This window comes from Pezoporus flaviventris, unplaced genomic scaffold (assembly GCF_033815535.1).
Source record: "Pezoporus flaviventris isolate CSIRO_AGI_PZ_B2104156 unplaced genomic scaffold, CSIRO_AGI_Pfla_v1 ptg000002l, whole genome shotgun sequence".
NCBI classification, from domain to species: domain Eukaryota; kingdom Metazoa; phylum Chordata; class Aves; order Psittaciformes; family Psittacidae; genus Pezoporus; species Pezoporus flaviventris.
The window spans coordinates 37,775,899-37,790,581 of NW_026892550.1; the positions used below are offsets into that span (position 1 = coordinate 37,775,899).

Here is a 14,683-nt window from a genome sequence, read left to right on the forward strand (position 1 = left end):
AGCTGTAAGATCATAACGTAATTTAAGATTGGGGTTGTGTTAATGCTGACATATTGGCATAGACTTACAAACTCATCGAAGGGTGTTGGTTGGAAGGGACCTTTAAATGTCACCTTAACTCCCTAGTTGTGGACAGGCGCATCTTTCATTAGGTAAGGTTTTTCAGACGCCCATCAGGTCTTTAACGCTTCTGATAATGGAGCATCCACATCTTCCACTAACAGGGAAATCTATTCCAGTGTCTCAGAACCCTCATTATAAACAGTTTCTTCCTAATGTCCAATCCAAGTCTTCTGTCTTTCAGTTGTAAACCGTTGACTCTTGCTGTGTCACTACAGGCTTTGGTAAAAAGGCTCCCCCCATCTTTCTTACAATGCCCTTTATTTATTGAAAGGCCGCAACGAGCTTTCCGCAGAGTCCTCTCTTCTTCACACTGAACAATCTCATTTGGAGGTGTGTTACCTACTACTATTCATCTCCTTAATTATACCATCTGGGGCATCCTGGAAATACCTCCGTGCTCTGAAGGCTGATACTCAGTTAATTATTAAAATGAGAGAAATGCAAATGGAATTTAAATGTTTAATCTTCCTAGAATTCTCTCAAAGCTATATAATGCTTCCTCTTCCAGGGGTTTCCAGAGCGTGGCACTAAATAAAGAATTGTTTGGCATACTTGATTTCAATATTTTCTTTAGTTTCAAATGGAAAGAAGGAAATGTTAGTAACTATGTGAATACAAAAGCACTCTTAATAGAATGGGGTAGGTTCATAGTTTGGTAGTAACTAAATATTTAAGAGCATAAAACATGAGGTATAAGAACCGTGAAAGAAATTACTTAAAGGGAGAAATTGTGCTGCTAAAAGTAAGTAAAACAAAGCTTTTCTTCAGTATGGAAGTGAGTAGGTTCTTCCAGAGACTATTGTCATGTAAAGTTTGGGAAGTTGTGAGACTAAATGATAAACATACTTTTACATGCAGTTATTTTAATTCTTGCTTCATTAATTTACATTAATCATAGAAACAGAAATATTCATCAGAACCGGAGATAAGAATCATGATCCTGCCAACATTTTTTCCTATCTCAACGAAGATCTAATATTAGCAAATGTATAGCAGTGATTTTTTCTGTTTAAAAAAAATCAGAACTACTCTGTTCTCATTTTTTAGAAACAGAATAGGGATCTCTTACAGTTAGTGTGTTATGAATAGCTTCAGTTTCTATTTAGAATAGATTTATACAGTCTTCAAAGTTCATCTTCTTTAGTAATCTTCAGCATCACCAGCACATATGGCAAGTAAAGCACTCTCATAATGCCCTGAAGCAAAATGCTGCAAGAAAAAAAAAGGAACATTTCTGTAACTGTATGTTTTCTTAATTTTCTTGGTGTGTGACAAGGACTAGACTGATGATGTGAGGTTTTGTAAAATACTGCACTGTTTCCCCAAGAATTCCAGGCTAAGATTGTTTTTAATTTCACATACCTTGGGCTTTGTCTGCTTGGCCACCTAGAGGCATTCTGCCTCTGAAAGGTAGGAGCAGATCTGTTTAATGCTTCTCAAGTTCAATACCAAAACATCACAAGCAATTTCTTAGAGTTACTGCACGCTTACAGTTGGATTAGAGCAACATAAAAAAGGTAAAATGTCTTAGCAAGGGTCATTTTTGTACAATTAAACAGTGTCATAGCAAGAGTACAAGAGGAATAATTCTTCTAAAGATTGAGACTACATAAATGCAGATTTTTATCTCAATTTTGGACAAAAGTGATCTCAAACAAACTTTACCAGACTGTGTGAAAGAAGGTGGTACCAAGTAGTGTAGAAACTATTAATGCAGGCTACTCCTCACCATATACTCTCCTACCCTGTTTATATCCTCCTCTTGCTATAGGGGAGGGACAAAATCACACAGAATGAGAGTAAGTTGAGAATTCACTGTGCCCTGACTGAAGTCAGCTTCAGGCACTGAGAAGATGGGTGGCATGTTTTAGAGTGAGGTGTCCCTGCCTGTGACAGGAGGGTTGGAACTAGATGATCTTAAGGTCCTTTCCAACCCTAACTATTCTATGATTCTAAGATACACTATTTTTTTTTACACATTGCTCTTTTTTATTTTTTTTTTTTTTTGTAAACTGAGTGATGGAAGGGAGATTAGCCCTCTGTATTTTTGTGGTAGGGCTTGGCACAGCCTCTGTGGTGCCATTGCCGAGTATACTCAAAGGTGTTTAAAAACTTACTTTAATGTCATGAAAGAGTGATTTCCCGTATCTCTCTTTGTATCGCTGTCGTATGGTCATCAGGTCAATCTCACTCCTGGCAATAAGAATCCTTATAACTGTTTTATTGTGAAACCCAAAATCCTAGAAAGAAAAGAAGATGAGAGCATACTTGGCAGTTGGACAATATGTGTTTGCCTATCTATATATGCTCATATTAATAGCTAATACGTAAGCCAATTAGTTAGGCTATCCATAAAGAGATCCAAGAAAGAGTCTAAGCATTCAAAGGTTTTATCCTACAGAGTTTTCACATACTCAAATAATATAATTCATGTTACTGGATAACAGAGATTCACCACATATCAGTGATTTGACCATGAATTGAAACTTTTGAATAGGAACACCTTATGAACTGTTGTCAATAGTCTTAGGTACTCTGTTTGTAGGCAGCTGTTGTGACTGTCGTGCAGTCCATTCAAACTATACTGAAGCCAGTAATCTAGCTCACAACTGCTGGCAAATGTGAATGCAGATCTTAAACCAGTGATTTAGAATTTACATGGCTTGTATTCAGCTATGTTTTATATTAACTGTGTCCAAATAATTTGTCATACTGTGGAGAATAGAGACATCTAGTGACAATGAAAGTCATAAGAAAAAGATTTAGGGTTTGGGCAACTGACGAACAGTTTGCATCGTTTAAATCGTAGTTTTATCAACAGCCATTGATTCTGAAATCCTGTTCTCAAAAAAAAAAAAAAGTGTTAAAAAACTGCATATAGAGAATTCCATACATATTTGATGCCTATGTTAAATCTGTCTTATAAACCATTATGGCCTATACACTTAAAAGATTAGCCTTCACAAAGTATACTTTAATTTTACGTAACATAATGCCTCATTATTTTCACTAGTGAATAAAAAAAAAAACAAACAAAAACAAAACAAAAAAAAAAGAAAATGTCTTCAGTGGCCTTTAATATGAAGACTTTGTAGGTGTTTCTTTGCATTTACCCACATTTCTTCTTCTCTCTCATTTGTTTTAGTATGTTAGCACATACACACGAAAAGAACCTGGGACATTGAGTCCCAGAAGAAAGTATGACCAATTTTGTTTATGTAACATTAATTTATGATTTGATTTTTAGTGATACTTTTGAAAACTAGAGACAAAAATTGCATAGTAAGAAAAGTGCACTTTGAGTTCTGCACAGCAGGGGGAGATATAATCCATAGAAAAGAAAGGTTTTCAAGTCAGAAAAAAAGAGGACGAAGTTACCAGACACACCTTTTTAAGGAATCTAAATATTTATACTTTTATTGTTACTGTTACATCCTAACTGTTGCTTAGGCACTGCTGCTTTGAAATTTATGTGTGCAACAATAGTTTTAAAACACACAATCACACCTTAAAGATTGATTGGTCTGATTTGTAAGTTCTTAAGAATAATCAACCAGACATAAAGATAGGGAAGCTAATTTGTGTGATAGGTGAAGAAGAAAGACTACTTACATGGATTGCATTATGAAGCCTGTAAGCAAAGTAGGCAGGCTTGTCACGAACACAGAGAACTAGGAGAGAAGAGTTGCAACAAGTAAACATAAGATTATTATAAAACAATTTCTGTTTGTTTTGGGCATCTATGATGTCATGTCCAGAGATATTTTGTAATTCCTGGAAAACTTGGGGAAAAAGAAAATCTTGCTTTATTCTAGTTCATTAATAATAGTCAGTACAAAGCTGGGTAGTGTTGTCCATGACTCATCTTAAAATCATTTACCTGTCTTCACAAACATAACTACATTTGTAATTTTAAACCTTTATTTTGGGTGGGTGCCCATTGCTGTTGCATCAAGGGACTTACTAAGTATCAGTGAATATACTCACATGATGTCTTTGTAGAAATATTATCATTATTCTATAAATGGAAAACAAAGGCACATAAAGCTTGGAACTTTTTTATATACCACTGAAGTCCTGAAAACTTTGCCAGTTTATTTAATGTGTAGATTCAGTTGGTTATGCAGTTATGATCAATCACACAATTTGTAATCAAATAGCAGATACCAGTTCTGCTCAGTGTGAAGCTAGTGCTGCACATATATGTTTTCAGATTTACACAAACGTGGAAAAATAGTTCACATATTCCTTTCTAATGATCTCTGGAAATCTGGTTACACAATATATTAAAGTGAATAAAAAGATCAGAAAAAAATACATTTAATACATCAGAGATACCATACTAGATTTTAAGAGATTACTGCTGGTGTAAAATAATATTTTTACGTTACCTATTGCAACCAGTAATTCTTGAAAGTATCCATCATAACATTCATTAATGGCATCTACGATGTCTTGCCCGGAGATACTTTGGAACTCCTGGAAAACTTGGGGGGGAATAATCTTGCTTTATTCCAGTTTATTAGTAATGATCAGCTTGCTTTTGTTTTCCTTCTTACCCCCAGTATTATAACTATGGAGTTATATATATACACCCCACCCCACCCCCGTTTATTCTCAGTGTTTCATTAGGCTTATACTCCCCAGGTGAGGCAATTTAAATAAATAGCCTGAAACCTGCCTTCCACGACATTCTCTCTTTGGGTTCTCCAGTAGACAATGAGTGCATGCCAAAGCCTCTGTTTCACTGGGGGCTTCAATAAATTCTCTATCTAGCAACCTCTGTTTACTAAACTTGTAAGAATGTCATGTCATTAAGACAACTTCCTTGCTCAGGTTGGCTAAAATTGGCATAATGCAGGTATCCAGACACACAAATACACAGGGCTTGCTTTCTGCTTTAGGAAAGGGGGAAAATTTTCAACTCACTGTTTACTAGAAAACTTACGGAGGATTGTATTACATGCAGAGCCCTCAAATCACTGTTGCAGAAAGAGAGCAGATCATGACAGAATTAAGTTGTTGATCCATGACAGCAATGTAGTTCTAAGCTACCGTTAGAAGTTGACATAAGAAATAGATCTGGCTGCATAGTGATAAACAGACTATTTTTCCACTGCAGAGCAAAAGACTTTTTGCCACCGACAAGGTACAACAGGTTTCTTTTCTACAGTGGAAGATCTGGATGATCTCACATAAATTTCTTGCAATCTGTAATTATGTCTGATTACTTATTTTAAATAAAAATGTTCCATTATGCTTCTGTTTCTGTGTGTATGTTTGTTACAACAGAGCAGATGTGGACCCTGAAGTGCTTCCATCAAAAACTTCTTTGAAACTTCCAGGGAAAAGCTACGACACAGTAACGTGTTTTCACATACAAACATTTGTTGAAGATACTCCAACTGCCTCTCCCAAGGTGTTTTCCCTCATAACAGAGTTACTTATGAAGAACATAAGAAAAATCTGCCTCATCATGCTGCGTGTAAACTCAGTGCACGCATAGCATATGCTTTTCTTTAGTCATGCATTCTTCTCTCTGTTACTGGGCATCCCGATGTCTGTCCTATCTACAGATGTCTGAAGTCATCAGGCTAAGTTTCAGAATTTTGCATTACTTCCAAAGTCCCATTAGTATCAGTGGGAGTTTGGGAACTCCAACAGTTCGCACTTAGGTTTCAGGCTAATACCCTGCTGCATACTGAGCTTCTTGGTGTGTAAACTGTAGTTTTACTAGATAGTGAGATTTTTCCTTTCCACTCTTTTGTTCAAACAGCTGAACTGCTGGATTACCCATCCACAACTGCTGGTAGCTCTTGTTGCAGAGAATCATTTGCAGCATGTTTTTATGTTCGCCTGTTTTTCGCTGACATGCTTCCCATAGAATCTAACATAGGGAAAAGGGAAACAAATGCAGAAGATTTTAAGTAAGTCCTAAATCACTTCAACATTCATAATTTTTTTTTTTTTTTTTGAGAGGAGCACATGTTTACCATTGCATCCTGAGCAGCTGTAGAAGGATCTGCATAACCTTCCATCCTTGTTCCCTGGGGGGAAAAAAGATACACATATGGGCTTTTAGATTGGATCAGTATATTCAGTGGTTGAATTTGTAACTGTAGAAAATACCTTCAAGTTGTGGTGTTGTATCTTCGCTTCCTTCAAGAAGAAGAACTCTGGAATGACCCATGGTCTTATGAGTAGAAGAAATGGAGGAAGTGGGTAAGCCTACCCCTTTTTTAGTCCCATTGTAAATGAGCTTTTACTTTACCACGCCCATCCCATCACCATTTCCAGTATTACTGATGCTATATTGTTTACTGTAATATATAACTATGAGGGGAAAACAAGGGTAAGAGTAACATTTGCCATTCACTGATTATTTCTTATCAGAGTTGCCCCAGACCTCTTCATCAGTATTTGTGCTGTAAGAAAATAAGGACTAATAATGTAGTCCCAGATAATTTAAATGTGTTCTTTTGATGAGTAAAATGTGTCTCATTTATTTAATATACATGAGAAGTGAGGTTGCTTAACCTGTAGCTCTTCATGTTTAAGCAGGGATAAATTTTCATTACTGGGGGAAAAAACATCCAACATTAGAAAATAAATGCTTCCTGTTTATAGTTTCTACGTTTGAAACATTTGCTCTTTATCTCTCTATCTCAGTAAAGTCTGCTGCTATTTCAGGTCTTACTGTTTTCCCCAGACATATATATTATGCTATACCTTGTGTATGCTGTTATCTCCTGGCAGTCTTTTTTTGTCACTATACTTTTGTTTAAAAAGGACTTTTAATATAATGAGCACAGTGACTATAGTGAGAATGGGAACTCAGTATCTGACAAAGTTGACCAGCATTGTAATATAATACTCCAAGTTGGTAACTGCCAGAGTTGGTGTGTTGATAGTGAGAATTTGACTCCATGCAAAAGTATTGTGATTTAGCATAGGCAGTAACACAAAGAACATAATGTTTTAAAAAACTATTTAATGCTTACTTTCATAGTCAAATGTGGATATATCTCCTTTTTTACATAATGCCTAAACTGAATTATGAACTGTATATCCTAACGATGGAGAAAAGAGGTCTTTAAAAATGAGAAGCTCATTTGTACATGCACACAGACTCCTTTTGAGATGAGACAGGTTGAGCAGAGGGCCAGCAGTTGAATATCCAGGGACTTACTCAATAAAATAGTCTGTTGACCTTTGCCTCCATCTGAAAGCAAAAGTCAAAGTAGATGAAGGAATTCAAGTTCTCTTCTTCTTTTGCTTTCCACTTTTTTGTTCAAAAGTGTAGCCCTATTGAACTAGCTGTAACCACAGTCACCTTAAAATTTAAGACTTCTTAAATATTATCAAAAGTTATGAATTTTTTAGAAATGCAAGTATACTACTTGTTCTTACGGTACCTGAGCAAGGTTCATGAGTGTATCTCTGAAGTGGCCTGAAGTCTCAGAATCGATATCTTGTTGAAGATCATTATTATATTCTAGGGTGAACCAAAAAACATATAATCTACATCACAAATGAACATATTCTGAATAGCACTAATCTAGCAAACAAAGGAAAAATAAACAGGGTGCAAATACTTGTCCATTTTCTGTGGTGATTGTTCCACAGTAACCCAAAGCAGGTTCTACATGGAGCTAGGTCTGTCTGGGCCCTGCCAGGTGCTTCTGCCTGCTGGGGGGCCTTAGCCTGTGCTCTGCCTCACCTCTCCACCCACCCATGGGTGCTGTGTGGTGGCAGGATACTCAAATGTCTCATCAAGGCAGGTGAGTGGAGCATCCAGCCTGAGTAAGGACTTTTTGAAGGAAAACAGGTACTGTACTTTTTTTGAATAAAGTATGCAGAAGTCTCTGAAAAGCCCCAAATGTGTCTTCAGAGTATTTCAAATGTCATAGGCAGCAATACACCTCAAAATCCCATGGTGTATTTTCAAATTAAAACATTCTGCTCCAGCCTTTTGAATATAGTTACGGGAGGAAGGGAACAAGTTAGTACTGAGAAATCATTTTTGTAGTTCAGTTCCTTCATATGTGCTAATACTTTGGGAGAACACATAGTATAACTACTACTTTGCACTTGTAAGACACTTTACGCATTAAGTAGGCTTCTTTCATCTGGAAGATCTCCATATTTGTTCTTGAGGCTAGTATATCAATTAGGCATTTTTCTTCTGTGTCTACTCCCTGTGTGGAAAGAATTAAGTATGAAAAGTTGTTAGCAGAAACCACAGCCTTTAGAAGACAGCAGTACTGTGCTTATCAGAAGTAACAAAACAATTAAAAGCAGTTTCTGTTGGAGCAAAGCAGAGTGTACTTTTTGCATAGTCTACCTGTTTAAATAGAAAATGATTTCAGATGAATAATAGAGCCCTGTATTTCAAATATATTCCTACTTGATCTGAATTTCAGCATGTAGATTAACAAGGGGAATGAAGTAAGACTGGTGTTGGCAGAAACATAATAGGTAGAATTTTAGAGCTTTAGTAAGAATTTGAAAGAAATCAGATTCAAAGATTGAGCATATATCCCCAGCAAGCAAGTGTTCAGGCAATCTGAAGTAGATATGAGCACAACTATTATGTTTTGCTTTTTTTTTAATTTTATTTTTATTTATTTAGGAATATTAATGGACTCTATGTCTACTGCAGAACTTGTTATTTAAGGTAAGCAGTATGGCCATGTATGCAGAGCTGCAAATCACTGTATTTTCCCATAAAATCTGAGTTAATTTTATAAACTTGAATTGACACAAAATATGCTGCTTCTAATAGACACAGGTGTGGTGTTGGTGAGTATTCTGTATTTAGGATAATGGGGAGAACATGACATTGGGCCTGAGCCTGGAGACACACATGGCCTGTTTTTCACTTTGGCTGTATAAATCCAGGTCAAGATAGAAAGTTAAAATCAAGATAAGAAAAATATAACTTTAGCAATCTTGTCAATAGTTTTAATAAAAATCCTGCCTGCAGTGCTACCAATGATATTTCACAATTCTTTAATGCCAACCACAATTAAAAATGAAGCAGTAGTCCTAAAAAATGCGTTGGTTTAAGTGTCTGAAGGACAAGAAAAAAACTGTTTTCTTTTTTGAGGTGTTTCTCCAATTAATTTTGTTTGTGACGTACATACATGCTTGCAGGATCAGGGCTTTTTCCCTGTATAAATATTTCTTCAGTTACTGAGTTTACCATGGGTATTAAATCGGTTGTATTTATTACATGACAAGGGTATTATTGATGGTGGTTTTAGCATACCGTTGAATAAACTTCATATAGCACTGTATTTCTGATGACCTAGAGTACTATGTAGTAGTACACTATATGTAGTAGTACACTATCTAGTGTATTAACTTCCAGCTGTTTATCAACTGTTTGAATGTAAAAAAAAAATAAAATCAATTTAACCTGTTCAGCACTATAATTAGTGACTGAGACTCTTAAGAAACACTGAATTTGACAGGTACCTTCAAGGCATGCCAGAGCTCGTGGGCATCATAGGAGGCAGGTGGATACATCAAGCCAACCATGACTTCTTTCAGGTGATGAGAGAGATTCTCCTTTAGGTCCGTTATCAGATCCTTGAAAATAAAAAGGCGTAGACAGGATCATTTCAGTAGTCACACTTGATTAGGACAACTTTAAAAATGTATCTGTGATTTTCTCTACAAATGAATAAAGATGAGCTATTGAAGATTAATTCTGGCTAAAATTAAGTAAGAAAGATATTCTTTTAAATAGTACCTGCTTCTTCTAATAGTATGGATGAGATGACAATAGATACACAAGCCAGCAGACCATATAGGATTGTTGATTTTTTGGTTCATTAGAAGACAAAAGAAAATTCAGGGCTTTAAGTGCTACTACTACTTAAAGGCTTGTCAGCTTGAATACCACTGCAAAGCATCTGCAGCTCCCTTGGCACATTCCCTGTGTGAATCCGTGGGAGCAAAGCACCTTTGGAATTCAAATCCCATGAACACAGGCAGTTTCTTCTGCCTTTTTCAGTGTTATCTACTATATGAATAATTTAAATCATCCATATTGCTTCTAATACATAAAAACACCTGCTTTGGATTACTGGTTATGTGCTCCAGTTTGTGTGTATATTACACTCAAAGTGAATTCACACCTTGTGACAGATGCTAAAGTAAGAAAAAGGAACCCTCTTCTTCCCCGGCATGTGTCTCGGTACTTGCTTGCCAGGTACCAGAGTAATGGATGGGAGTTTCCTTCTCACTCTCCCCTTTCCCAATAGCATCCTTCAAAACAGTGCAAATGCCAAAGCTTGTTAGTTACACTGTTACAGTTTCTGATTAAGAGGATACTTGTGCACTAATTTTTTTTTATGTGTCTTGCATACGGTGCTAGGCAGCTGTCAGATATTTTTGGACCTAAGTCTGAATTTAAAGGCGTACCAGAAACAGTTCCCATTATAGAAACTATTGTTTTCGGAGCTGCAGCTTTTTCAAGCCTGTAATTTGGTTTTGATACATTCTGAATATAATTAAATTAGTAGCTAGAACAGCAATGCATGGGGACATATCCACATTAAAAATTGAATTTATGATGAAGAAACATACGCAGTCTTCAGTGAAAGCACATTGGATGCATTTGGCAGCCACTAAATCACACATGAAGTAGGAATTCATTCATTAAGACTTTACTTCTGACTACATGCCTGTGGGAAGATGGATTAGTAATAGTTAAAAATTACTCCTGCAATCAGAACTAAGGGAAATACTGAAAAATAAGAGAACTAAGTTGTCATTAGTAACATTTCCTAATCATCTCTGTTGTAGAGAGCCTGGAAGACTAATTGTAAGAAGAAATCTTAGGGCCAGTTCAGGGTTTTACTTTCTTTTTCTATATTTATTTCTACTTCTGACGTGTCACGCTTTACATTTGTCAAATGAATGAGAACAGTAGCAACCATATTGAGCAGACTGAATTGAAATTAAAGAGGGTTTAGGATTGAACTGACAGGTTTACCATAGATGAAACTGAGAATGCTATAGTTGTTACTACATAGCTGTGTCTTCTCTGTTGTGCAGAGTTTGCCACTCATAAACTGGGACTGCCAAATGGCACATTTGCCCAATGCAGTGTGTCCCGTAATATGGATTACAGCCAGTGAAATGCTATCACCAGTGTGTGCTAAACTGTCTTCTGAAGTGTAAACTGTAGCATGTCAGGGCAAGACACATCCCATCCTAGAAAACTGCTCAGCTATCCAAAAAAGAAAATACACCGTTCAACTGGTGAACAGACAAATGGTGTAACACGCTACCACATCAGCAGTTACTGTGGAGTTTGTGAATGATCCATTTCTAGTTAACTCTAAGGCTGATGGCTACACGGTAGTATTTCTGCAGACTCACTGTCCTCACTCATGCTGATGGATTCAGTGGCAACTATACACTGACCTTCAAAGCATTTTCCAGTGAGCCATTAGGTTTTCAGTCTTCAGGAGAAGAAAAAAGTTGGATTTTTTTTTTTTTTTTAATTTTGGCTGTCTTCTGTGAGGGGAAGGGCATGTCTGGTCAATTTAATCAGAGCATTTTCTTTACCTTTCCAATACAGCACTTTTCATCGCTAGATTTCACAGGGATTTTACAAAAGGTGTTGCTGTTATTTTTGTCCTTATATACTTATTTTGTCCTTATATAGCTGAGGTAACTGAGGAAAATGCAGGCATTTTAACATTCCCAAATTCATTTAGTTAGCAATAGTAGATCTAAAATAGAATGAGGATAACTATCTCTGTGTATGTTTTTATATATAGTAAATATGGGTAATTTTTTGGGGGGTTTGTTTTGGTTCTTTTTTTTTAAAAAAGCTGTCTTTTTATGTCTTGAAAGAAGCTTATGGAAGGTGGAAGGGAGGACAGACAAGCTGGGAAGAATACAGGGACATTGTCTGGAAAGCTAGGAATCAGGTCAGGAAAGCTAAGGCCCAGTCAGAATTGAGTCTGGCCAGGATGGCCTCACGCAAAGAGTTACGGTCAATGGCTCAATACCCATTAATTGACCAGTAATAACTTGTGTCCCTCAGTGGTCTTTTGGTGACATCTTTGTTGGTGACATGGGCAGTGGGATTGAGTGCGCCCTCAAGCAAGTCTGCTGATGACACCAAGCTGTGTGATTCGGTTGATACGCTGGAGGGAAGGAATGCCATCCAGAGGGACCTCGACACGCTTATGAGGTGGGCTGATGCCAACCTTATGAAGTTTAACCATGCCAAGTGCAAGGTCCTACACCTGAGTTGGAGCAATCCCAGGCACAGCCATAAGTTGGGCAGAGAAGAGGTTCAGAGCAGCCCTGCAGAGAAGGACTTGGGGGTGTTGGTCGATGAGGAAATGAACATGAGCCGCAGTGTGCGCTTGCAGCCCAGAAAGCCAACCATATCCTGGGCTGCATCAAAAGGAGCATGACCAGCAGGTTGAAGGAGGTGATCCTGTCCCTTTAGTCTGCTCAGTGTTGTGTGCAGTTCTGGTGTCCTCGACATAAAAAGGACATGGAACTGTTGGAACAAGTCCAGAGGAGGGCCACGAGGATGATCAGGGGACTGGAGCACCTCCCTTATGAAGATAGGCTGAGAAAGTTGGGGCTGTTCAGCCTGGAGAAGAGAAGGCTGTGTGGAGACCTCATAGCAGCCTTCCAGTATCTGAAGGGGGCCTACAAGGGTGCTGGGGAGGGACTCTTCATTAGGGACTGTAGCGACAGGACAAGGGGTAATGGTTTAAACTGAAACAGGAGAAGTCAGAAATAAGGAAGAAGTTCTTTTCTGTAAGGGTGGTGAGGCCCTGGAACAGGCTGCCTGAAGAAATGGTAGATCTCTGGCAGTGTTCAAGTCCAGGTTGGACAGAGCCTTGGGTGACATGGTCTAGTGTGAGGTGTCCCTGCCCATGGCAGCGGGGTTGGAGCTAGATGATCTTAAGGTCCTTTTCAATCCTAACCATTCTATGTTTCTACGATTCTAAATTTTTTGAAACACCTTTTAGGGATTCATAAATTTAACATTAAGCAGCTCAGACAAGTATTGTGCTTAGATTATGAATGGAATTACATGGTATGATGTCTGAGAATGTTGGTGCTTGAGATAAGAATATAAAACAGTGCATCAGATACAACTACTTGTAATTGCTGGTATGGTGTTTCTCTTTGGTGTTTCAACCCAAATGCAATACTACTTTACTATGTGTTCCAAAAAACTTTAAGAAGTAATGCAGAACCCTGCAAAAGCATATAGACAAAGAAATAAGTCTGTCCAGAAATTCTGCTTTGGTCAATAAAGGAGGGGAATGAACTAGGAACTGGTCATGTCCCCTTTCTTTAACTTTGTGAGTGGCAGATGTACTTCTGCTGTTATATAGATGACAATATGAAACTTTCAGAGGTATCAGTAGTTACATGAGCAAAGTTGTGTGCCAGTCTGTTGGTGTCAGCCAGCTGCCTGACAGGCTTTTGGTTCCAGTGACTGACCTGAGAGAAGGGCTGAGCAACTGCACTGGATACAGGAGAGACAGAAGTAATGAAAGTACAAAGCGCTGTGTCATACCCTGCCGTACATGTCTCTGTACGCCTCAGCAATCATAAGCCGCTGTGAATTGCAGCGCTGTGTGAGGATATCAATCAACACATCTTTTTCACAACCTGTAATGGAAACACGAAACAGACTCTAAATTAACAAAGTGTTGTTACATACTTACATTCATGATTATTCATGTTTTGTTCAAGAAAATTAAAGTTATTTCTTGAAAAAACAGATAAATGGATTAATATCCTGCTGGTATGTACTAACATCAGTGATATTTACAGTGCTTATATACCTTTCATTTGCTGGAGTAATACTAGCAAAAAGTGAAGTAGCCTGTTATTATCAGGTGCATCACCATCTCTCTGAAGCTCAATGAATTTTGAAAGCATCAATAAAACAGATATAGAGGCTTTCATCTATTCAGAACAAGGCACATTAGCAGAGTTTGTGGCTGAGCCTGGGAAGTCATACTTGTATGCCTTATTGATATTGAATAAATTGTCATTTCAGGATTAGGGATCTCTTATGGGGATGAAAAATTATGATCAGACAATTTGAAGAACTGAAAGATACATATTTTCAAAGGAACTGTATAAGTTATGAAGTTTTTAAAAAATACAATATTTTCACCCATTTCCAAGGGCATATTATTGAAGGTTACCTATGATCTTTTGCTTCATGGCAGGAGAATGCTGCTAAACTTCTATAATGAATTAGTATTTCCTGCTTATAAAAAAAAAACATACTCTGAAAACCATTGTATAACTTAAAAATTTTCTTTCGTCCCAAAAGTTGGCTCTTGAAAATTTCAGATGCCTGAGTATTTTAATGAAATCCAGCATAAATATATCTCCAGGTATAAATCAATTGACTTTATCATATTTGCAGCAGAGATGAATTAGGCTGGAAAGCATGGGGATCAGCTAGCATCTGAATGGAGTAGAGCAGACTCTCAAGTTTCTACCAGTCATTGTTATATGGGCATGTATGTATGTCTTACAGATACAC

General features: G+C 37.3%; 2 protein-coding genes and 1 long non-coding RNA gene across 3 annotated transcripts in view; 1 reads left to right on the forward strand and 2 right to left on the reverse strand.

The window, feature by feature from the left end:
• Positions 1 to 8,699, forward strand: LOC133280553 (uncharacterized). The gene is made up of 3 exons (XR_009747226.1): positions 1 to 1,533; positions 6,106 to 6,345; positions 7,750 to 8,699. It is a non-coding gene; the product is annotated as an uncharacterized LOC133280553 (long non-coding RNA).
• The window catches only part of LOC133280558 (uncharacterized), a 49,670-nt gene that overhangs the window by 9,924 nt on the left and 25,063 nt on the right, over positions 1 to 14,683 (reverse strand). The window lies entirely within an intron of this gene.
• The window catches only part of ANXA10 (annexin A10), a 26,886-nt gene continuing 13,406 nt past the window's right edge, over positions 1,204 to 14,683 (reverse strand). Inside the window, exons 3-12 of the mRNA XM_061475352.1 lie at positions 13,697 to 13,791; positions 9,604 to 9,717; positions 8,231 to 8,321; positions 7,539 to 7,618; positions 6,117 to 6,170; positions 5,917 to 6,010; positions 4,515 to 4,610; positions 3,736 to 3,794; positions 2,241 to 2,363; positions 1,204 to 1,332 (exon numbers count right to left, since the gene is read on the reverse strand). Of these exons, the coding sequence (XP_061331336.1) occupies positions 1,264 to 1,332; positions 2,241 to 2,363; positions 3,736 to 3,794; positions 4,515 to 4,610; positions 5,917 to 6,010; positions 6,117 to 6,170; positions 7,539 to 7,618; positions 8,231 to 8,321; positions 9,604 to 9,717; positions 13,697 to 13,791 (875 nt within the window). The 3' untranslated portion in view covers positions 1,204 to 1,263. The remainder of the gene's footprint in view (positions 1,333 to 2,240; positions 2,364 to 3,735; positions 3,795 to 4,514; positions 4,611 to 5,916; positions 6,011 to 6,116; positions 6,171 to 7,538; positions 7,619 to 8,230; positions 8,322 to 9,603; positions 9,718 to 13,696; positions 13,792 to 14,683) is intronic.